This window comes from Thamnophis sirtalis, unplaced genomic scaffold (assembly GCF_051295495.1).
Source record: "Thamnophis sirtalis isolate CommonGarterSnake01/CBP01778 unplaced genomic scaffold, rThaSir2_p1.2 scaffold_6, whole genome shotgun sequence".
NCBI lineage: Eukaryota > Metazoa > Chordata > Lepidosauria > Squamata > Natricidae > Thamnophis > Thamnophis sirtalis.
In genome coordinates, this window is record NW_028261386.1 from 84754027 (window position 1) to 84779974 (window position 25948).

A 25948-nucleotide genomic window follows, 5' to 3' on the forward strand; every position below is an offset into this window, starting at 1 on the left:
GCATAGATATATATTATAATATATATTATATTGATATACCAGTTAAGGTTTGAGTGAGAAATCCTGTTCAAAGGTCCTAATCTCCTATAAAGAGATTAGGTTAATTGTTGTACATTTTTGGAAAACTCATGGCTTCACATCAGATTAAATACTTAGTGTATTCTGAAGAATTTTTTTGTCTTGTACAGAAACTAAGGCACATATGTACAATGTAGTGTTGTATTTTTAAGTATATGATGCTTTCTTGATTACCTGTGATAATTGAATTATGATTGGAGAATAAAAGTTAGGTTAGCAAAAAATTAGCAAGAAAATTGTTTGGCAGAAAATACTACAGTTGCAAAATTATTAACAAAAAATTAAGCCATAGCTTATAAGTGTTACAATAAAATCTTAAAGTTACTTTGCAATCTCTTCACTGTTTTGATAAAAAATATTCATTCTTCATATAGGTTTGCGAGTAATGCTTTTAACAGCTATAAAAGAAATGAACGTGAAAAAGGGAGCATCAATTGTTGCAATTTTTAAGTATGTCCAGTCCATATATAAATACGATGTTCAGAGGAACCGTCGGATTCTTAAAAGAACTCTGGGAAAATTAATTGCAGAGAAGGTAGTGGAGCAAGTCAAAGGCCATGGTCTTGCTGGGTCTTTCAAGTTGGGCAGAAACTACAAGGAACAGTTGTTTTGTAACAGATCCAAAAAACAGGTGAGCCTGAAGAAAAAGGATTATTTAGGATTATTTAAATACATGTCCATTTCTATAATGAAACTTTTGGGTGCAGGAAATAAAAGATAGGCTACCAGATCCATTGAGTAGGAATTGCAAAATTCTACATAGGTCATTTATTTAAAATTAACCTTATACTGCAACATCATTATATCATGTTTAAAATACAGTGCAAAATTTTAAAAAAAGGTAATCACGAAGCCGCTTACTAATGCAGAAATCTACTCTTCATGTAAGTATTCAAGATGTTCTTGCAGATATAAAGCAAAGAGTTACATGATGTATAGAATGTTTATGGGTGGGTCTCTGATATGTCTTTGACTTGTATGTTCAATTAAGAAACTTAATACTTAAATAGAAAATCTTTTTAGAAAACATTATTGGGACTTCCCATTCCCACTCATGACTTCTTTTCAATAGTAATGAAGTTTGTACTAAAGTATGTTCTTAATTGACCCTAATCTTTAGCACTTCGACAGAATTGTGCACAATTTTGGCAAAACTGAGTATAGATCCCATTTATTATAAGTTAATATTATAAAGTAAAAAAGTATATATCAAATACAACATGAATAGGTTTTTTTAATGAATCCTAAGAGAATTGCACTATAATTTTAATTAACAAGAATACTGAATTGTGGAAAGAAAGGAACTTGTACATCGATACTTGTATGCTTTTAAAAAACCAGTTTGGAGATTGCCAAATGTACTCAATACAATGAAATATATATTCTAAACAGATATCCCCATTTGATATTGTATAAAGGTTAAGAGATAGTGGCTTACACATGTGATACAAGCCCTCTCCAGATGTACCTTTCAGATGTGTTGAAGGCTTCCAGAATTTCTTTCTGGTGAGAATTATATGAATTGTATTAAGAACACATCTAGAGGATTCAGATCAGTGATGGGTTTCAAAAATTTTTGGAACCTCTTCTGTAGGTGTGGCCTGCTTTCTGGGTCCACTGGTGGAACCTCTTCTAACCGGTTCGGTAGATTGGCGAACCGGTTCTACCGAATAGGTGCGAACTGGTAGGAACCCACCTCTGATTCAGATTGAGGAATACAAAATGCAGAGTTGATGTTTTCCAGCTCTTTCTTTCTTATAACATAAGAGAATTAGGAATTGTGCTACAAAAATTAAATTTGGTTTCTTATGTATTTACAGAAAAAGCAAACTTCAAATAGATCTCAGAAGAAAAAATTGCCAAGCCGTAACACTGAAATCATAGAATTGAATGATAAGGATGCATGTTCTACAAATGATTTAAAGTTACCTCAGGTGATAGACATTACAGCAGAAGATCATGATTACTGTGCAACAAACAAAGATACTAGTGAATCAAACCTAGATTCTAAGCGTTGCAAAACTAAACATTCCCAGTGTAGATCAACTGACAATATGCTTAGATCCAAAGATGAGATATGCTGTAGTGTTGCTGATCCTAAAAATATGGATGAAACTGAAGAGATGCAGGATGCCTTAGAAGAACAGTCTTCAGTCTCTCAAGAACACACTAGCATTTTTAAACAACACCCTGGTTCTGTGTTTCCATTCAACACCTCTGATTATCGCTTTGAATGCATCTGCGGTGAGCTTGGCTTGATTGACTGTAAAGCTCGGGTACAGTGCCTGAACTGTCACCTGTGGCAACATGCTGAATGTGTGAATTATAAAGAAGAAAATCTTAAGATCAAGCCCTTTTACTGCCCCCACTGCCTTGTAGCAATGAAACCAGTTCCGACAGGAGCAACTCTCATAATTTCTCCAAGTTCAATCTGCCACCAGTGGGTTGATGAAATTAATAGGCATGTGAGATCATCATCCCTTCGTGTGCTGGTAAGCATTCTTTATAAAAACAGTAGTACAGTAAGAATTCAAAGAACGTGATGGATCTCTGAAGAACAAGGAGAAGGAAAATATATTTTCTTGTGGGTATTATTTTGTATAGCACAGGTGGATATATATGCCTTTATAAAGGCTGGTGAAAAAAACAAGGTTTTTCAATATATCTATACCTCAGTGGTGGGATTCAAATAATTTAACAACTGGTTCTCTGCCCTAATGACTGGCTAGGTGGATGTGGCTGGATGTGGCTGAGTGAGCGTGGCCAAGGAGCATGACAACTCTCAGCCTCCTGCAACACTAACAGTCAAAACAGGGCACGGGGTTTAATTACAGAATGTGGGCTTCTCCATGACGGAGAGTGGGAGGTGCTACAGTTGGGTTGTTATCAGTCCTGATTGGTCCATAGACTGAGAGAAAGTGTTGCAGCCATGCCTCTACTCCTTCTGCCCAGTTCCTCTCAGTCTATGGTCCAAATAGGCTGATATAACTCTACAGAAAATACACTTTTGTTTGGTTATGAAAAAATATCCCCAAAGTCAGGTGTAGACTGACTTTTAGCCACAGCAAATTTTGAAGCTCCAGGCAAAGAGGATTCATTTTAGGATGAGTAACCACAGTTTGCATGTTGGAGGTTCCTAAAGGAATGCTAGGAAACTCAGGGTAAGTCACTTATATATGAAAATAAGAGCAAACTCCACTCCCTTCTAGTACTAATGATATTGCCTAGTTTGGTAATGAAACATCTGTAAGAAAGCCATCAAGCTCAGAGAGCACCAAGGACCCCACAATTCAATCCTCAGCTACAAATATTTTCTTTTATCGATAAACACTTTTTAGTTAGAGGGACTCAGAGCCTGCCTTATATGAGATGGCTTCCAGTGGATTTCATTCTAAATTTTGATATAATTTCTGTAAATAAGGAAAGTAGAACTATAATGGATAAGTATGTGACCCTTCATACATAATAAAAGCTGAGGTAAAAACAAATAAAAAACATCTGAAAAAAGAAAAGGTTCAAGGAAGAAAAAGAGTGAAAGGGTAAGAAGGAAAACTGAAAAACAATTACTTCCAACTTTCTTTGGTACAGATACAAATAAAAAAAAATATCAAACTCATACTCTAAGATTAACATTTGTCTACATTATTTCCATAATCCCATATCTAATCATCAAAGCCCAGATCAACTTTTAGTTTCTCAAAAAAAAGTCCAGTAATGGTTCATATCACTTTGATTACTGTTTGTTAAGGAAACCACAACTGATTTATTTAATTGCACTAAGCTAAATAAAACAGGAATGGAAAATCCTAAGCTCTAGTGTAGACCCATACTTCTCAACTTTGGCAACTTTAAGGTGCATAAACTTCAGTTCCCAGAATTCCCAAGGCAGCATGAAGTTCAGCCATCTTAAATTTGCCAAAATTGAAAAACGCTGATCTACAGATAGGGACTTTTCCATTACTCTTACTGGTTCTTTCTTACTTATAAGCATTCATAATGCAAAATCCTCACTTCCACCCCATCCCAGAGCAAAGATAATGCAAAATCCTACCAATCTAAATAAAGTTCAGCCAGACCTTCCAACTTCTCGGGGGGGGGGGGGGGGACAGCTCGTGAAGTTGAAAGGTCTGACTGATCAGCCTCCCAGCTGATTGGCGCAGCCAGTTCATTGCTGCCGCCCAGCTGATCAGGGTGGCTCCCAAACATGCCCCTGCAGCCTCCCCACCCTGAATGGCAACCCCGGTGGGTGGAAAGGAGCGAGCCAATGGTGAGAACAACCGGTTCACCAAACTATGCAAAAAATTAACAACAGGTTCGGCCAAACCAGCGTGAACCGCTGAATCCCACCACTGCTATACCTGTATGATATCATTGCTAGCATTTATAAAAACAATTTGCAGTTCATTGTAACCTGGATAGAATATTTTTGTTTAATTTGTTGCTACAATGTATGTCCAAAAAGAAGGCTGGGTCTTATTTTCTTTTGACTCCTAAAAAAATGGCTAGGCCTTCTTTTTGGTGGGTTCTACTTAATGACTCACTTTGTGGCGGTGACACCGACAGCCCAGCTCAGCAGGACCCTGCTGCTGGCCCACTTCTGTGGCTGCTTGCCACCACTTGCACGCATCGCCCCGGCCTCCATTTTGCTTTCAAATGCCTGCCGGAAGGCACCTGCAGGTGATAACACAGCTCCGAATCGATCCAGAGCTCTGTTATTGGCTGCAGATGCCTTCCAGCAGGCATCTAAAGGCAAAGCAGGGGCCAGGGCGATGCGTGCGAATGGCGGCAAGCGGTCAACAGAAAAAGAGGCCGCAGAAGAAGGTAAGGCAGGTGTCAGGGTTTGCGACGCCTGTTAAGTAGGGAAGCTCCACCACCCCCATCACCACCCTAGCTTATTTTTTACCTGTGTGCCTTGCCCCACCCCCTGCACCCCAGAGTGGGTGAGTTCATAATTAGAGCTAATTTTGTAGGTGGGGCTTAATTTGATCTCATGCGCTCAAAAACATAATAGGGCTTCTTTTCAAGGTGGGTTGTCTTTTTGGAGAAACGCGGTAGCAAATTTAAGAAATTACAGATAGTCAGTAAAAAATCAGCCACAAATTGATGTATTTCTGTATTAAAGGGATTAAGACTAATTGTGGGAAGAAATTTTAATTATTTTTTTGTGTGGTACTTTTTTCCATTCAGATCTCTCTTGTGAAAAATGTGAAGTGGCTGGATTTATATCTTCCCAAATAGTTCCTTATAAATGTTTAAAACATAGTTATTGATTGTTGATACAATTATTCTTGCTATCAAGAACAGAAGGAACTGTAAAAATAGTGTTCATTATTAGGACTGTTAGAAGCAGTCAATAGATGTTTTGGCAAAACGTATGAGTGAAGCATTTTTGCTTAAAAAATAACTTGTACTTCTTCACGTGCATGCAGATAACTTAAGACAACTTTGAAATCCTATGTGAGCATTTCAATGGATGCTATTCCTCTAAGCTTGAAGAGATGTATTTTTCTCACCAGCCCATATTGTCACATGCTCCTATTGCAGAAGTACTTTGGCCATGTTTTATTTCGCTTTACTAAACTATTAAGCTGTCGCCATAACCTTACTTTTTTTAATGAGCAAGGAAATGCTTAACTTTATGATGTACCACCACTTTTTACTACATGAAATCTCTAACTGTCAACATTTGCTATATCTTATATTTTTGGGCAAAATCCATGCAGGTTTATCAAGGAGTGAAGAAACATGGCTTCTTGCAACCTCACATCTTAGCAGAGCAGGATGTAGTGATCACTACATATGATGTCCTCCGGTGTGAGCTGAATTATGTTGACATTCCACATAGCAATAGTGAAGATGGGCGCCGTTTCAGAAACCAGAAACGTTATATGGCCATTCCTAGTCCCTTGGTAGCTGTGGAGTGGTGGAGAATTTGCCTAGATGAGGCACAGATGGTAGAATGCACTACTGCAAAGGTGAGGCAATCCCTTGGGAACTTCTGCTACTGTTTAATCATTGGAGATGTAAATGTGCCCTTGCACTTTATCCTTCAGAAGTGAGTAAATTATGAGTTTCCCCTAAAGGTATTTGCTTCTAAATATTTTCCCTGATGGAAGTTTGATAGGATATGAAGCATATCCATTTTTAAAATAATAACTTTACATAATGAATTCTGACAGTTTAAAGAAGTAGGTCATGATGTCTGTTACATAGCTTCATGGCTTAAAGCAAGAGATTGATTTAATGCTATCTCAAGAGGCACAGGATATGCCCTTTGGGTTTAGAAGATGTAAAACTGTTCGCATTGACTTTGAAAATGCCATTCCAGCAACTGGTAGAAGATTGCTAAAACAATTATTTTAAAATATTACTATTATATTTTACAATGTTATGTGCTGTCAATTTCTAAATAGTTCAGGGAACCATATAGAAATATAAACATTATTTATTAAATTTATGTGGTGGCATGGTGACTCAGCAGTTAAGAAGCTGAGCTTGTCAGTTGGAAAACCGACAACCCAGTTTGAGATCTGAGCATCACATAACAGGGTTAGTTCCCATCCTCGCCCTAGCTCCTGCGAACTTAGCAGTTCAAAAGCATGCAAATGTGAGTAGTTAAATAGTTATTACTTTGGTGGGAAGGTAACAGCGCTCTATGATGTCATACTAGCCACATGACCATGGAAATGTTTTAAGACAGCCCTGGCTCAATGACCTTGGAATGGAGATGATCACTGCCCCCTATAGTTGGCAATGACTAGCAGAGTAAAATCCATAGAGACTCCTTTACATTTTTTTAAAATTAATTTTATATGCTGCCCATCTCACTATCAAAGCAACTCTGGGATTTAAACTTTAAAACTCCACAGCTGCATAAAAAGCCTCTGAAACTGTTTAGATCCTCATTCAGTTGGGATAAAAAATTCAGACCATGTGTGGCAGATGGATAGGTGTTAAAAAGTCAAAGCAGGGGAACAATTCAGTAACGATGGGATTTACGGGAAATGTAATCAGAATAAAGCAGGTTTGCTATAAGAGAAGAAGCTCAGTTGTAATGGTCTAGAACATGTGTATCAAACTTGATCGTGTCACGTGATGTATCGTGACATTTCTTGCCTTTGTGGAGCTGGGGTGGGGGGTGGCCTACACGTCATCCATCCGGCTCATGGGCCACAAGTTTGACACTCCTGGTCTAGAACAATGATGAGCTAACCTTGGGATTTGGGGACCTGGGCACATTGTACCATGGCATCAAGAAATCCCAGTTAAAATCCATTCTCAGCCATGAATATTCATGGGAGACTTTGGGCCAGTCACATTCTCAGCCTAATTTATGTCACTTGTGTGGAGAAATGGGGGGAAGATGGTGTATGTGCTATGCATGCTATTTGAGCACCTGAAAGCAGGATGAGATAGAATTCTTATAAATGGATCTTATAAAGATTTCTGTGATGTATTTAGCAATGAATACAGAGGAGTATATACTTAAGCTTCATTTATGAACATAGTTTTCATACATCTATTTATACACAAAGAATCATATAAAGCATATGAATAAATAAACAAAACATTAAAAAATAAATTGTTGCAATTTAGAAGCTATCCTGAATAAAATATTTTTTAATAAGCTTGTTAAATGCAAGTAACATGGTGGCCTGTCAGAACAACCAGTGTTAAAGTATTCTGTCGCATTGGGGCTACAACAGAGAAAACTGGTCTTTTGTTTTAGGGACCCCTCGCTATGAGAGAAGTCAGGATCTGGAGTAGACCCGAATTAATTTGCAGAAGACAGATTCTAATATAGCCTGAAATTATGTTATAAATGTTTTATAAATAATAATGAGCATTTTGAATTGGCTCTGAAAGATTGCTGAAAATCAGTGTAGTTATTGAGAAATTGATATTTGACTAAGAAATAAGTGTTACATTCACAAGTTTTACAGGCCGACAGCTGCATTCTGTGCAAGGTGTGGTTTTCAGAGAACTACATGGTGATTGTATGCATCAATTTTGCCAGGGCTTCCTGCTTCCTATTTCTAATACTGCATCAATCTAAACTGGACAAGGGCTCCCCTGGCTATTGCCTTGATCTTACAGCTCTGTTTGCTGCCTAGCTCTTGGATTTAATATTGTTCCTATCATGATCCTGTCTTATCTTTTCTATCAACCTGTATAGGCTGCAGAAATGGCACTCCGTTTGAGTGGAATCAATCGCTGGTGTGTCAGTGGTACACCGGTACAGCGAGGACTTGAAGGTGAATGATCATAACAATGTCTTTTAAGTTGTTATCAGTGATCACTAACCAATATTTTGAAAATCAACATTACTAGATGGTGGATTACATAGGCTTTTTGTAAAATGATGGGCTATTTATTTTAATTTTTCAAAAAAGTCTAGTCTGTAAATACACTATTCAAATACCTCAACCTCAAAAGAAGACATTCTTGAAGAGGTTTAACTTGTTAGATGATAAAATAATAATAATAGATTTTAAATAGATTTTGAAAGATTGCCACCTGCATTTGGTAAACTTTACTCTTTCTCTGCAACAGATTTGTATGGATTAGTACTTTTCCTTGGTGCTGATCCTTACTGGGTCAAATATTGGTGGGATCAGCTTCTATATCGACCATACTGCAGGAAAAATACACAGCCTCTGTACAATTTCATAGCCAAGATAATGTGGAGGTCAGCAAAGAAGGACGTGATTGATCAAGTAAATATTTCAGTTCTAATAACATGTTTTTTGATAACATTTTGTACCCAAACTGTGGTTGTTTATTATTGTTTCATTTTGTTAGATTCAGATCCCTCCTCAGACAGAAGATATACATTGGCTTCATTTTTCTCCTGTGGAGAGGCATTTTTATCATCGCCAACATGAGGTGTGCTGCCAGGATGCGTTGGTAAAACTCAGGAAGATTTTGGATTGGTCTCTCAAACTTAGTAGCTTGGATAGGAGGACAGTGACTTCCATTTTGTACCCTTTGCTACGTTTGAGACAGGCCTGTTGTCACCCACAAGCTGTTCGTGGAGAATTCTTGCCTCTACAGAAAAGGTTAATTTTACTTCTTAAAATGGATTTAGATTCTTATTATTAATATGGAATGTCTAGTCCCTGAAGCTCTATTTACATTATAGTGCTCAAAAGGTACCTACAGATATTCATAAAAGACAGGCTTTTAATTCTACCATCACACTGTGTATGAATCATTATTACCAGTAACTGCCATTAGTCTTTACATATGAATCTATAACAGCAAGCCAGTACAGTTCTTTTCTGATAGTATACAAAACAAAGATAATTGTTTTGTAATTGATAATTCATAAAAACTACATATGGCCAATATGGCTTGTTTTGAAATTCTATTCAAGACACTAGATTTCTGCCCTTTGTTTTCTTATTGTAGCTATATATGGTTCCCCAAGTAATGTGATTGCAAAGAGTTTACATTAACTTGATGGCATGTAATAAATTTTTAATAATATACTGAGACATCTGTATGAAGAAAGATAGAAAAAAACTAAACTAAAATAGTCAATTATTCATCTTTGATTCCTTATAGATATTCCCTGGTATATACATATGTATCCTTGGTATTATTGCTACTAAATATTTAGTGTTATCAGTTTCTGAGACATCATTTTCTAGTCCCGTGAAGTCCTCTTAACATTATACTTCTAGTGTCTAAAAAACAAGTTAATGCTATGCTAAGCAATCATAAATTGTATGACCAAAGCCTAGTTGAGATGCCCAGATGCTTTTGTCCTCCTCTTTTTCTTTTTTCCTTTTCCCTGTACTTTTTACTCCTCTGTTTTCTTTTAATTTACCTTGTATTAGACTTTTATTATTATAATACAATTTGTAATAAAAATTGCATATTAAAAAAAAACTATACAATCATATTTACAACAACAGCAAAGCATCAGGCGAGCAACAAATAGTGGCATCTAAACATTCCTACCACTATCACCAGTAGCACTGACCTCTGTGGGAAGTCCAAACAAAATATTCTTTTGAAACCACAGTCTCTAGGATTCCACAAAACTTGACAAAGGCTACTTTAGACAACAGTATTTTTGAAAGCAACATCTCCTTTCTGTGTACTTTAAATAGATCAAATCGGATATGAATTGTATTTGCTTTGTAAGGTCATTTATTCACACATAAATTTCAATTTCAATTTAATAAAATTTGTATGCCGCCCACTCCCTTGGGATTCTGGGCGGCTTACAAGCAAGATAAAAAAAACATTTAAAAATTTAAGATAAAAGATACAATTATTAAAATTACACATCATCCATTCTGTCTAAGTGGGGCTGGATATTGAACAACAGCCCCAGGCCTGCCGGAACAGCCAGGTCTTGGTGGCTTTACGGAAGGCCAGGAGAGTGGTAAGGGTCCGGATCTCTACGGGTAGATCATTCCACAGGGCCGGCGCAGCAACAGAGAAGGCCCTCCCCCGGGGAGCCGCCAGCCGGCATTGTCCAGTCGACGGCACCCGGAGGAGGCCCAACCTGTGCGATCTTATTGGTCGTTGGGAGGTAAGTGGCAGGAGGCAGTCTCTCAGGTAGCCAGGTCCTAAACCATGTAGGGCTTTAAAAGTAACGACTAGCATCTTGAAGCGCGTCCGGAGACCAATGGGGAGCCAGTGCAGCTCGCGGAGGATGGGTGTAACATGGGTGTATCTAGGTACACCCAATATCGCTCGTGCGGCTGCATTCTGGACCAACTGCAGTCTTCGAACACTCTTCAGGGGCAGCCCCATGTAGAGCGCGTTACAGTAATCCAGTCTTGAGGTGACGAGGGCATGAATGACCATTCGAAGTGTCTCCCAGTCCAGGTAGGGCCGCAACTGGTGCACCAGGTGAACCTGGGAAAAAGCCCCCCTGGTCACAGCTGACAGGTGGTGTTCTAACGTCAGCTGCGGGTCCAGGAGGACACCCAAATTGCGGGCCCTCTCTGAGGGGTGTATAATTTCACCCCCCAGGCTAAGAGGTGGAATGCCTGGACTATCCTTGGGAGGCAGAATCAATAGCCATTCGGTCTTGTCTGGATTGAGTGCAAGCTTGTTCGCTCCCATCCAGACCCTGACAGCCTCCAGGCACTGGCACATCACTTCAACTGCTTCACCGAGTTGGCACGGGGCAGACAGATACAATTGAGTATCATGCGCATATTGATGATATTTGATCCCGTGCCGGCGTATGATCTCACCCAGTGGCGTCATGTAGATATTGAATAGGAGGGGGGACAGGACTGAATTATAAGCCTGGGGAACTCAACCGCCAGTTCGGCTACTGACTCGAGCACAGGCAGGGCTGTTGTAACACAGTTGGGAGGTAGGTATGTTAGAAACAAACCCACTTGACCCCCAAGGTCCAGCTTCACCAGAAGGGACTCACACCCGACAGCCTCCGGAGCAGGGATCCTACGAGGAACTAGTGACTCTCGGATGATGACTGCCACTCCCCCATCCCTTCTTTGGTTCGCGGCTGGTGGAGCACCTGAAACCCTTCTGGGCACATTTCTGTGAGGGGGACTCCTCCCTCTTGGCCCAGCCATGTTTCAGTAATACATGCCAGGTCTGCCCCCTTGTCTAATATTAGGTCTCGGACGAGGGGAGCTTTGTGAACCACAGACCTGGCATTTAGCAACAGCAGCCTGAGACCAGGGCCCTGACAACTCTTGCCATCTGGTCCTGGAGTAGAGATAGCAGGGCTGGAAGGAGGGATTGCTGTGACGTAGCGAACCCTCCTTTCCCAGTAATGGCCCTATAACTAGCCCTATAACTCCCGTCAAACCTGCCTCTTCCAACTATGACCGGGATACACCGGCCCATCCCCGCACCCGTAGACCCCACTTCCCCTCCCGTGGCCTCCGTTCTCCGCGGCAGGCCATTCATACCATACATTCTGGGATGAGAGGCGGATCCAAATAATCCAAATAATTTAGTTAGAAAATGTCTAAAACCGATTACTTCATTCAAAGCTAATTATTTACAATGAAAACAATAGTGTTGAAGAAATACTAACTTCAATGTGTTCACCATTAATGAAATTCAGTTAAATTTTAGATTAGGCCAGTGACTGAGAATTAATTGTAGTGAATAATTATCAATTTTCCAGCTCAAATGAAAGATGATATTAACTTTTTTTAAAGTTTATTTTATAATATTTTTGTTAAAGATTTATACCCTGTATTGGTTCTGGGAAGTCGGGGGGGGGGAGATGGGGGGGTTTGTGTGGGGAGGGTAGGGGGATGGAAGTAAACATTTGTAAAAGTTTTTTTTTCAAAACTTTCAATAAAAAATAATCATTATCTATTTTCTCTTTTTTCCTCACTTGAAGAAGGAGTAGCAAATCATTGTGAAATTTGTAGTTGACAGTTCATGCCATCACTGTACTAGAAATATTATACAAACCTGTATTCAGAGGCTACTATTTCTATTAAATTTTACCATAATGGTTGTTTAAACCATTGTAATTTCAGGAAATGTATAGCTGGGATCTAGTGGTTTTAATCTTAGATTACAGATAGTCTTGATTATTGATTACTCATTCAATGACTATTTGAAGTTGATAGTGATGAATGAGTGATGCTTAATGACCGGTCCTTGAAGTTCTAGCCATCCCAGCACCCCCACAGGCAGATGATCCCGATCCAGGCATTTGGCAACTAGCTCATATTTACAATTGTAGCATCCCATGGTCATATGATTGCCATTGGTTATTTTCCTGTCAGCTTCCCACAAGCAATGTTAATGGGGGAGTTGGGAAGGGAAGGCCACAAGGCACTTTTGTAGTGCCTCTACCCATGCCAGTCCATATCTGTGTGGCACTGCAGCGCCATTTCCAAGTTCACTTACACAAATGCCTCAGTATCCCATCCCCATGCCTGCCCACATTTGCATGGTCCTGTCACACCCCTTCACATCTTTGCTGCATTCATGGAGCCACAATATCTCCTCCACCACCTGTACTCATAGAGTGTTTTTGTTATTTTTGGCATTCTAATAGTTAGGAACATATGGTTTTCCCTGCTTTTGCTTTGTTGCATCCTCCATTATTTTAACTATTCATTACTGTTGATCAGTCATCCTCTTCTTTACTTCCTCTTTTACGCATCAGGTGTCAAGGGAGATATAACGTTCTGGCTCTTGCTCTTCTGGTGGCCTCAACCATTCTTAATTGACATTGTTGTAGTGCTGATCAGTCACTTTTACTTAAGTTAGTTACATTCTCTGTCCACACTTATGATCTCTCCCATATTATGCAAATTTTGTGCAAATTGTAAAGCCTGTGGCCAAGAATATTATCCATTCTTTGTTCTGCAGTAATTTGGATAGCTACTAGAATTATGTCTATAATTTATGTTTGGGTCTTTGTTCCAGCACAATGACAATGGAAGAGCTTTTAACCTCTCTGCAGAAAAAATGTCGGATAGAATGTGAAGAAGCTCATCGCCAATTGGTGTGTGCTCTTAACGGCTTAGCTGGTATTCATATTATTAAAGGTAAAAAAAAAAAACTTGGAAATAGTATGGGATGATTCTTTGACTTGGAAATATATTCTGTTCTTTTTATCTTAATTTGTTACAGGTTGTCCTCAACTTACGAATAAAAAAAGGATAGAAAATATATTGTTAAGCAGTACAGTTATTAAATGAGGCATCTCACTTAACTGCACTCGATTTCACAACATTTTTTGCCATAGTTATTACATGAATCACCATGGTCTTTAAGCGAGACATCCCATGACTGTGACTTGTAATCTTCCCTGCCAGCTTTCCCATTTACTGCTTGTTAGACTCCATCTCGGCAAGTGACAATGACAGCAGGATGCTGCAATTGTTGTAACTACACTATAGATGCCAAGTGTCATGATCATGATCACGTGACTGCAGGGATAATGCGACTATCATAAATGTGAGAGCCAGTTGTAAGTCACTTTTTTTCAGTGCCATCATAATTTTGAAACAATTGCTAAACAAATGTTCGTTAAGTGAGGACTACCTGTATGTTAGTTAAGTTAAACTATTTGGTTTCACTAGATTCTTCCAAGCAAAAAGTAGCTTTCATCTGAATGTAGTTGCCTAATGAGAATAGCAATGAATATATGGAATGGTACTATTTTGGTTTTCAGACACAAAACTAAATAGAATTTAAATAATACAGTGTGTAAATTGAATCAGACTTTTGTATTATGTTGCTAACATATTTAGATTTATTGGTAGATTAATTGATTGATTGTCATCAAACTGGTAATGACTCTTAGGTTTTGCAGGAACCAAGACTTTGCTTCTTAGTTTTCTCCAGGTTAATCTCCCCAGCCTGGCCCGTCAAGTCTTCAAATAATATATTCATTACTGTTGTAACTCAGAAAATTCATATTGCTGCTGGTTTTCTTTCCTTCCACACTTGCTAGCATTATGATTATACCCGGAGAGCTGTGTTTTTGCAATATGTGTTCAAATTTAAGCCTGGACATTTGTCCCTGGAGTGAAAATGTTGTGGGTTGATACATTTTAATGTTTTCCATTTATTCCCTTGGCTACCTCTGGTTTTCTCAGGAATCTTCTTCAACACCAAAGTTCAAAGGATTGCTTTTTTGAAGTCCAAATTGCACTTTCACAGAGTGTCACAGGGAGAAGCAATGCCTGCACAATTCTGATCTTTGTAGGTATAGGTGCATCATCATGGCATTTGAATATCTTTTCCAGGGCCTTCATGGCTGTGCTAGGAAGGGCTGATCTACAGGGTATTTCTTGATTGCTGGTTCCTTTACTATTGATGGTTGAACCTGAAATGTAAGTGTTCTCCATCACTTCAGTATCTTTATTATCAATTCTATCATGGTTGTTCTACCTATTGCCGTGATGGTGAACCTATGGCACACGTGCCAGGGTGGCACACAGAGTCCTCTCTGTAGGTATGCGTGGCATCGCTAGCTGCTTTTCTGGTTTGTGGCGTGCACATGTGCCCCAGCCATCTGATCTTTGTGTGTGCCAGAGTCCCGGAAATCAGAAGACCAGGCGGGCCAGCCAGTTGGTTTTTGCATTTCCAGGTTTGGGCACTTGGTGCCAAAAAGGTTTGCCATCACTGACCTATTGTAATTAGTTTGGTCTTCTTTATGTTTAATCTTAGTCCCAGTTTTTCTCTGTGGTTCTTGTCATTTATTACTAGAATTTGCACATTGTTTGCATTTTCAGTTGTCAAAGCAGCTGCAAGCATAAGTATTCCTCCAGTTTTAAAATTATTCTTATCTTTTTCAGTCCAACTTTCCTCATATTCAGTATACAGGTAGTCCTCGCTTAATGATCCTAATTGAAACCTTAACACTAAGTGAAACAGTGGCTTAGTAGAAAATCATGTAATCATAACTGTGCTGTAAAGCTAAAAAGAAACAAGACTAGTCAGTTTCATACTTTCAGCTTTGCTCTTCTACACATCAAAAGCAATGAAATTGCAGTCCCAGTGTTGTGGCCTGCTGGTGACCAGCAGAGCTGGCAGCAGAGTTGGACAGTGAGGAGGTTGGGGAAGACAATGGGCCAGTTCTGGGGGTTGAGGAAAGCTCAGATGAGGGCTCTGCATTGGAGGCAGAGAGGGAGTTAGACAGCAGTGAGGCAGAAGAACAGCTGGAGTCTGTTCCCAGTGTGCGCATGTGCAGAGCTGCCAGAAGACAAGAACAACTAAGAAAGCAGGGTCGACTTAGTAAAGCCACATATTGCAGGTGATTGGCCCCTCCCATAGGAAACAAAAGAGGAATGAATGTGGAGTGGGCTTTTGCAGGAAACCATTCATTCATTCTGTCGGTTCAAGAGTGGAAAGTTCTGTGTGTGACTTGAAGAGACTGCCAAGTTTGCCTTGTCCTGCATTTGGAAACTATTTATCTGGCAGCGCTCCAAACAAGATAAGGTATGTTTGGATAAACATTCCTCTGAAAGACTGTTTACTAAGCCTTGCTGACTGTGAATGAAAGGAATTCACAGTCATGTAAATAAAAGAGGTTTTGAGGAACCAAGACTTTCTTTTTTAAAAAACAATTTTTATTTGTTTTTGAACAAGAACAAACAAACATAAAAATAAAAAAACCATCTTTCATTACAAATTGTAGAAAGTGTGTCAGTTGGTTACAGTATTTCCATGCATCTCTTCCATAGTCACCACCTGCTTTTCATATCAAATCGCATATTTTAAATTCACCTATATTCATATATATCACAATTATTATGTCTCAACCTTAATTTGACTATAATTGTTTTTACATCCTTTTATATATAATATTCAAAATCTAGAATAGGATTATATAACATTCCATTCAATCATCCTAAGATCATCCAATCACAATACATCTTTATAACATATTCTAGATAAAACTTTTAAACTTCCTCTCATAATCTCCATGTGTTGTTTATATAAAATTTCATATTATCAAACTAATATATCTATATGTATTGTTATCATTATTAATCATTATTTAACGATAGCTATTGTCGCTTAATTTTATACATACTACTAGTAAACTAAATTTAGCTTAATTTTGTATTATACATTTTTATTGCAACCTGTATCTTTCCAGTAATAGTACCGTCTTCTATCTCTTGCCATTTGTAGCATTAATGTTCTAGTTACTATCTTAATAAATCTTGTATAAACTTCTCTTGGCAACATGTTATTCCTTTCGTATCTCATAAAAGCTTGAAACCCAACATCTGTTCTTTCCATCAGCTTATTTTTGGTTATCGCTAGTGCTTCTGTCAAGATTTCTCTCCTTATCTCCGTCAATTTTTCTCTCTTTTCTTCTTCTGTGCTTTGAAGTCTGGGGTAGAGTTCCAATCCATCTATCTCCCTTTTCCATATTCCGCTCTTGCCATTACCAACCATGCTCACTTTGTTGTCAGTATCCACAGTTTTATCTCTTTGCTCATTTTTTTCTTCCATCTTTTGAACTCTGTCTTCCACTTTCTTCATTTGGTAAACATCCTCAGTTTCTCCATCAGATTTTTCTGTTTTATATTCCATATTCTCCAATCTCTTTTCAATTCTCTCTGTCACAATAGATTTTGAATTTCAAACATAATCATTTGCAATGTTACAGTTTCTTTTTCCTGCTGAGCCATTCTTTCAATTTTGCAGACACTGCCACTATAGGGTTTAAGGCTATTTTAATAAACTTCAAACAGGTTTATTTATTATCTTTCAAGTGAAAATGTTGTCTTCCCTCCAATAGCTAGTGATAGAACTTCCAAAAGGCACCTGTATAAACAACTTGTGCTCTTCCTACTATCACTGTCAGTAAACAAACTGAAAGAACATTGAATCTCAAGTGATCAAAGAGAAAGAAGAAAAAACAATGTATCCAGCCTCCAACCTCTAAGTGGCAGTTTAACTGCTTTTCCTCCTGTTGTTACAACCCTCTTTATAATCCTTCTTATTATCTTCTTTATATTCCAAGTTAAGAAAGAAAAAAAACCCTTAAATGGAGATCAAAAACAATCCAATCAATCCAATCAAGCATTATAAAAAAAGGAGAATTTTAATCTATAGGTATAAATGAAAGTGAAAAAAGAAGAAAGAATTAATCCATTCAGTTTAAAAAATAGGGAGCCCCTGCAAAAGTTCCATCCGTGAGAAGAAAATAGCAACTGGATAACACACTATGTTCAATGCAGATCAATCTCGCCGCCTACAGTCTTCTGTCTTCAATCTTAACTTAATTTTTTTTCTTAGGTAGTCTCTTCGTCTAATAAGATTTCCTCACCAATTCGACACACTTTCTCTTTCCGCTTTCTTCCAGTTCCAAAGCTGTCCCAACTTCAGCAGCTTCATTAGCTGCATTTCTGTCGCCGGAACAAAGGGGCTATTCCTGGATCTTTCAGGGACTTTGCGGTGTCCCTGAGATCAGCAGGAGGTGCCCTTCTCAATCACCGTCTCTGCGGGACGGTTTAGGTCCAAATGGACCGTCCAGCGGCAGAAATTCGACTGCAGTCTCGGAGCACCAAGATCGCACTTTGTGCCGTCGTGACGTCAGCTCTCTTTCTCCCAAGACTTTGCTTCTTGCTTTCTAAGCAGAACACTCGGTGCCCTACATAAGCAGCCTACAATACTCTTTAACTCTCTGCAACTTCAGTGTTTCTGCTGTGCAAGAGGAAAGAGAAAAAAGCCAACAATTTCTGTAGGCAACTTCTCCTTTGCCTATCCCTTTCCTGCTACCAATGCAATCACATTGCTTTCAATAGGGCTACCCTTAAAAGGCACTCAGAAGCTACAGCTCCAAGAATTGCCCATGTAACTCCACTGTTCTGTGAACTGCATTGGCTGCTGGTCTGTTTCCAGGTGTAATTCAATGTAATTAATCATGTTTTGAGCCCATCATAGTCCAAGCTAGTTGAGGGACCATCTCATCCCATTGGGACTGTCCTGCCCCACCCGTGCTAGCAGAGAAAGCATGCTGTGGGCTTATTGGCACAATTATTTTGGTTGGTGGGGTCCAGGAGAAAGTCCTTCTCTGCCATTGTACCTGCTTGCCCCCTGGAGTGAGGTCATCTCCAACCTTCTCTAAGAGCCTAAAGATCTGGTTCTTCATGTTACTTGGGGCTCCAATGGGGGAGTATCACAGTGGACTTGATAGATTAACAACAGGTCCAACTTCCCCCGCATCCTTCTTCTGCCCTTCCCATCTTTTAATTGGGCTGCAGTATTTGGCTTTTTGTATTAACTTATTTATGTTTCTAGTTTATGTCAATTTTATTTTTTGTGATTGTAAGCTGCTTCAGTGGGTGGCCAATAAATGTTACAAACAAATAAACAAATAAGTAGAAGGACAGTTTGCTTTCTTGAAATCTCTTTCCACTCTTTGGGTGGGTGGAGGATGGTTGAGCAAATGATTTCTGTAAGCAATCTCTTCTTGCCAGCTCCTTTCTCTGGCTTATTTGCAGAGCAGAGAGTTTGGAGAAGAGATTTCAAGAGCATACTGTAATCTGTTTAAATAGCGTGTCGTGGCTCCCATCCCCGAGCTATTGGCACAATTCCATTACTTTCAATATGTGGAGGTGCAAACAACTTACTTTCTTGCAATCCCTTTCTCTTCAATCTTTCTGTTCTGTAAGTAGAGGGAAAAAATACCAGAACAATATGTATTGACTAATAGCATTTACATAACTGAAGGAGGCTGTCAGAGTCATAAATGATTGTAATTTGGTCATAATAATTTTTCAGCACCCTCATAATTTTGAACAGTCATTGAATGAATATTCAGTAAGCAAGGACTATCTGTATAGATTGAATAAATAGGGGGAGACTATCCAAACACATTCTATCTGGACTGTGGCTTCCTGACCTATGAATAATAGGTTTTGCATGAAAACAAATGAGGTGTTTTGAGATTCTTATTTTTCTAAACACTTTCCAGTTTGATATAATCAACAGAATCAAAGATCTTTCTATAATCAGTGGAGCACATATTGACTTCTTGGTATTCTTTGGCTTTCTCAATTGTCCATTGTTCAGCAGTAATAATGTTTCATGTTCTTTGGCCTTTTCTAAAGCCAGCTTGAACAGGAATTGGTGGAATATCTATAAAAATATGGCAAGAAGAAGAGCTTGTAAAGGTTCTAACCAAAAAGATGACAGCAAATCTGGAAAATTACAGAGGCCATTGAAGAGGTCAGTCTTCATACTAATTCCAAAGAAAGGATAATTGAGTATGCAGCTATTGTATAATATCTTCAACTTCACATTCTAGCAATGTAGTGCTAGATTACAGCCCCTTATGGAAAGGAGATTCCAGACATTCAAGTCATGGAATGTGTTTAGAAAAAAATATCCATTTGTTCTGATTTAGTAATGACTAGGATGGTGATTTAACTTCTTCTAGTATTAGTAGGGAATATATTTTCAGATATCTAGTTTGCTTTGTTCAATTGTTTGGTCTCTTTTCACATTCATCCTTTGAATTCATTCCACAGTTCTTCTAGTTCCCTATAAATGAGATTTACGCCTTCAGTATGATTTTTGATGTTATCCTTAAAAATGGTGGCTATATGTTCAAAATCACATCATGGATTCTGGTTGACTTTCTTTTTTTCATTTTAGCTTAACTTTTCACAGTCAGCCTCCAGCTATGTTTGGGTGTTAAAATTGAGCTCTGCTATCTTCTTATACCAATAATATGGTTACTTTGATTTTTGTGTATGGCAAGCATTGATGTCCATGTTTATAGGTATCATTTTAGTTATTTGAAGATTGTTAGCAATGAAAAATCATTGGCAGAAATGGATAAATCATTCTCCTGTTCCATATAGTCAAATTACATCTTCATCCTCAATATTTTCCCCTTTGGCATTCCAATCTCCAGCAGGTATTTCATCTTGCTTTCATATTCTGTTGATTTCAAATTGAACTTCAGCATTAAACTCATTAATCTCCTCTTCTTTTGCATCAGTAGTTGGAGCATTAACTTGCATAATTTTTATATTAAAGAGTAATGTGCATCATATAAATGACCCTATTAAATCATTAATTGCACTGTGGTCGATTGTTCTTGCTATCTTTTACCTAACTGAAAGCTTAGTGTGTTCTCTATTTTTGTGCCCAAATAGTGAGCAGTGTAATCTTTTTGAAAGCACCCAATTTCAGTTCATTTAAATTCTCTGATGTCTAAGATAACAACACAATATTCAGTCAACCTCATTTCATCTTTCAGTATGGTGAACATCCCCATATTTATGCTTTTTAGATTCCATGTTATGACTATAATTTTATCATTGTAACTTCAGATTTTTTTTTCCTGCATGAAACTGTGGCATCTACACTAGATGCCCTGAAATCTTTAAATTAGCCATGCCATGAGCACCCTTAGTAATTCAAAAGATTCTCTGCACTTCTGAGTTGCTTGTTAAGGAGCATCCAACCTGAGGGGGCCCTCATTCAGAACTATATTGTTAGTTGGTTTATCTTGACTATCCTGGGCCTCCAGCATCTTCTTGTATGTTGCTGCTGCCCAATGTAGGAGTCTGATAGTTCAGCTGGGCAACTGGGTAAACCTTCATGCTTGAATGACCTTGCTGGGATTCTATACTCTTGGCATACATTCCTGATGTTCTTTGCTCATCCCCCCTAGGAACACCCCACCCCGTTGCTGATTCTAAAGCATATTTGTTAAGGCTTTGGTCTTATATATTGTTTTATGGCTTTATGAAACTTGAAGCAGCTTCAGCTTTGGTCTTAAGTTCACTGGATTTCTTTAAAATGAAGTGACAAATATTCTTTTTGTTCATAGTAGTTGCCTGCAGTTCTTTTAAATATCAAGTGAATGTCAATTCTGGATTTTAATGCCAAAAGGAAACATTACTCTTAAGAAATAGCTTTTTTGCAGTTTGCTTTAGTTGAAAACAATAAATGGATTTATGAAATAAAAAGAAAACTCTCACGAACCATTTCCAATAAATTTAATACCTTGTCATGAATGAGTTCTTACAGTATAACATCTGGAGTTTCAGAGTCATCCAGGTCATAGTTGTCTCAAAAATGTTTTTTTTTTCCAAAAGGCAACTTTTTTCCTTGAAGAAGAAGAACAGTATAATACATTCATAGATACTTGTCATAGTACCTGCCCTGGTAGCAAACTTGGGGAAGAAAATCATATCCATATCATTCTTCCTGCGAGGAAAAAACAAGGAAATGAGAGCTGAAAGACCAGATTGAAGTAGGAAGACCAATAATTGTGTCTCTTAAACATAGATCCCACACTCATACCTTTCAGCATAAAATACAGTGGAATTTCAAAGTTTGTGAACCTATGAATCTAAAATGTGGTCTGTTCTCCAAATAAGTTCTAAAACTAGGTAAAGATAACCCAATTAAACAATTGTGTCAAAATTACATTTATTTATTGAGGAAAATGACCTAAACCTACTTCTGTGTGTAGTAAGAGTCACAATTTTGTCTTATTTTTCCAATTGGTCTTTATGGAAGGACAGTGATTTCCACCTCTGATCAATGTCTGTTAGAAGGGAGGAAAGGGAAATTCCCAGAAACACATGGATTTCGATTTAGGAAATCTGGGGTTTTAATACTTCAATCTGTGGAATTTTGGAAAATAATTCATTAAAGGACGTAAGTGCTGAGAAGAGAAGAAAACGATTCTTAGATTGTAAATTCTAATGTGAGGAGATTATGATTATGTCAGGATGTTGTCTATTAAACTGACAGTGCATAAGCTTTGTCCTCTCAGAACTGCAATAAATTCCTCCTTTTAATATTATCTTGATGTTATACAGACAGTCCTCAACTTTTAACCACAATTGAGCCCAAAATTTCTGTTGATAAGTGAGACATTTGTTAAGTGAATTTTGCCTCATTTTACAACTTTTCTTGCTAATTGTTAATAGTTGTTAAGTGAATCACAGCAGTTGTTAAGTTAGTGACATGGTTGCTAAATAAATCTGGCTTCCCCATTGACTGTTTATCAATAGTTAGCAAAAGGTGACCACATGACCCTGGGATAGTGCAACTGTCATAATAAAAACCAGTTGTCAAGCATCTGAATTTTGATCACATGATGCTGCAATGGTTGTAAGTGTGAAAAATGATTATGTCACTTGTTTCCAGCGCTGTTGTAACTTTAAACGGTCACTAAATGAACTGTTGTAACTCATTTACTACCTGTATTTAATTTCTTATGAGCTGGATATAAGCAATGTTTCAGCATATTGTTGTGTTTGTATTTTTCAAAGAGGTTGTATATTTAAATATTAATTGTTTAAAAATACTACATACTCATGTTTACCATTTCAACCAGATAGTTTTGATAATGCAGGGAACTGTCTTGTCCAAGTCATTCAAGCTTTAGCGTAACTTTAAATAATATTTTCCATGCAAGTTACAGTGAGTGGCAAGTGAAGTTTTCAATTTTAGAGTTCAAGTGCAATGGGAAACCATGGTTTCCTTGGACATAAATAAACCTTCCTGAATTTCTGGTTTATATATTTCCTCTTCCCTCTACTTTTTCACGATTGTAAGGAGAAGATTTGAAGCTTGGACTTAAGAAAACACAATTACACATTTCCTGCTTTGAAATTTATGATTTGTTTAACTTAAAGAACACGTCAGAATCTGAAATCCAACTTTGATACCAGATTCTTTTCAATATCAGGCACATTGGAGTATGGTTTAAATTTGAAAACAGATTGAACTGATTTCTTTGGAGTCCTAAAATTACAACAGGAAGAGAAACATGGATATCACTTGATAGTGATTTCCTATTATACTTGAATTGGGCCTGGTTCATTGTTTGAAGTATAGCACATTAACAGTCATCTCCTGTTTTTTTCCCCCCAACTTCAACCATGAGGCATGCAAGGAACAGCAAGAACAGTACTTTGAGAAACAGCAAGCAGAAATCAATTTTCACAAATAATATGAAGCTGTTATTTGGTCACTTCATTTATCTGAGTTTTAATAGAAGGATTATAGCAGTGGAAAGAAATTCAGTGGAAGCATTCCACAAGTGTATTTGGTAAGAAGTTTGACTTACGAGCTGGTAATTGAAACAGACTTGTCAAATATATGGCAGATTCACCCTGAACTAGCTGAACAAGGTAGAACTGGCAAGGCAAAGATGGGGCTTTGGATTTTGGACATTTTGGTTTGTTAATTCCAAAAGAATTCCCTGATTAATGCTTCATATTATTTTTCCTCCACATCCTCTTTAGTGAAGAGAATGATTCAAGAAATGTCATCTTTTTATTATGGGAAGAATAATTCTGTGGTAGACATTTTCTTTAACTTCATTTTCAGAGTGGAAGTTTGGTAATTCAAGAACTTTTCAAGTAGATTCATGTATTCGTGTGTGTGTGTGTGTGTGTGTGTGTTTATATCCAGACAGAAACCCAATATTTTTACTGTTGCCTTTTGTTACATTTGTGTTGTATTTGTGCTGATAAATAAATAAAGGGAGACTAGTATAGATCTATTTCAAGCTATTTAGCTCTCATCAGCTAGCCATACCCTTACTGGGATTCGAACCTGGGCTGTATTGCATCTTAGCCAGATGTGTTAACCATTAAGCCACAGGCTCTCCTCCGTTATCAGCTGAGCCAGGGAGAAAGGTATATATTTAAAGTCACAACCCCTGGTATGCCCAAATATGGGAGGAAGTTCACTACTTCCATTCTCTCTCCATCGGCTCGTCACAAGAGACCATCCAGACAGAAACCGTCTTCAGAGAATGGAAGTACACACACACACACACACACACACACACACACATATTAAAGGTCTTTAAAAAAGGTAATGATGGTGTATAATTTTATGTAAGCAGAAAACAGAAATGCAATGATCTAGTCTGAAATGTGCTAATTTTTCAGGAGAATATGCTTTGGCAGCAGACCTGTACAGAGAGGTTCTACGTTCCTCTGAAGAACATAAAGAGAAACTCAAAACAGATTCATTGCAAGTATGTACACTAATTTGGTTTTTTTTTTTTTTGAAAGAGCGCATAGACTAATAAATGTGTTTTTAAAAAATCTAAACCTTGATGAATTCATTTATGAAACAAATACTGAGCAATTATTACATCTCAATTTTGTTTTATGTGGCGGTTGTTATTGATGCAGATGGATCTAAATAATACTGTTAAAAAACAAGGCATAAATATCTTAAATGCAGTTCTTTCTTTAGAACAAAGCTGTTTGTACTCCACTTAGCATTGAATTACTTAGCTTAGTTTATTGGTGTGTGATATTTTTAAAATCTTTATGGGTATTTTTGAAGTGATTGCACCAGTCTATTTGGAACATGGTACTTTACAGGCTTTCAGGACTGGGGTCAGCCCTTTGAGCACGCCAGGTCAGGAAACAGGTTCCATGAAAAATGTCAGTATTCTGCTTTACTGATATACAGGTAATCCTTGATTTATGACTGTTCATTCAGTGACTGTTCAAAGTTATAGCAATGCTGAATGTAGGTCAACTGATCCCTGAAATTACAGCTCTTGCAGCACTTCTGCTGTCTGGTGATTACAATCTGGGCAATTGACAACTCTTTTGCACTTATAATCAGTTGCCAAGTACCTCTTAATCACATGTTTGCCATTCACAACCTTATTTACTGGCTTCCGTAGGACACATTGGTAAAGCCAGCAGAGAAAATAGCAAGTTGCTGAGGTAAATCTCCTCTAACTGTGCACCCTCCCCAGCTCCTCTGGGGCCACTCTCAATTGCCCCTGCTACCCTACAAATTATAGAACTGCTGCCCCCCAGCTGCAGTTCTATGATCTTCTGCTGGCACAGTATTCTAGAATGGCACTATGCAAGGTAAACTGCTGGGCGTGCCAGGCATTCTTCCTGCTTGTGCCATTCGCCAAATCACATACACTGTTCTCCAAGTCGCATGCCCATTATTTGTGAGACCTGGAGAAGATGGCCACACATGGCCAGCAGCTGCCTCATAGAGCCAGAACAGCTAAATCTCATCAGTAGCAAGATCAAGAAGATGGTGATGGGCAGCTCAGATGGCAGGGTCACTGGGATTCAGGGTGGCAAGGGTGAGTGCAACTAGGCCTGGACTGGGGTGCTTCCTGCAATAGATCAGCTGTTGGAACTTCTCGGGATGTAGAGGCTTTGCACTGCATCTTTGGAGTTTCCCAGGGCACAGTGGCTTTGTGCTATGCTTCTGGGCCATGCTGGGGTAGCTGAAGCTTCCAGGACGGCTGCAGTTTCATGCTGTGCAGCAGCGGAGGGATTTTTTGCAGTTTCAGAGTCATGGTATGCCATGAAACACCTGAGCCACATGCTTCTGGGGCTGCTTGCTGCCCTGCAAGGCAGGGTGCAGGGAGGTCAAAAGAATAGAAATGAGGGGCATAGGC

General features: G+C 38.3%; 1 protein-coding gene across 2 annotated transcripts in view; it reads left to right on the forward strand.

The window, feature by feature from the left end:
- SHPRH (SNF2 histone linker PHD RING helicase) overlaps positions 1-25948 on the forward strand; it is a 66074-nt gene that overhangs the window by 19636 nt on the left and 20490 nt on the right. For both annotated transcript variants that reach the window (XM_087718324.1, XM_087718325.1), the window contains exons 8-15: positions 453-709; positions 1899-2570; positions 5802-6053; positions 8255-8333; positions 8632-8795; positions 8881-9137; positions 13474-13595; positions 24450-24538. In XM_087718324.1, coding sequence (XP_087574450.1) covers positions 453-709; positions 1899-2570; positions 5802-6053; positions 8255-8333; positions 8632-8795; positions 8881-9137; positions 13474-13595; positions 24450-24538 — 1892 coding nt within the window. The remainder of the gene's footprint in view (positions 1-452; positions 710-1898; positions 2571-5801; positions 6054-8254; positions 8334-8631; positions 8796-8880; positions 9138-13473; positions 13596-24449; positions 24539-25948) is intronic.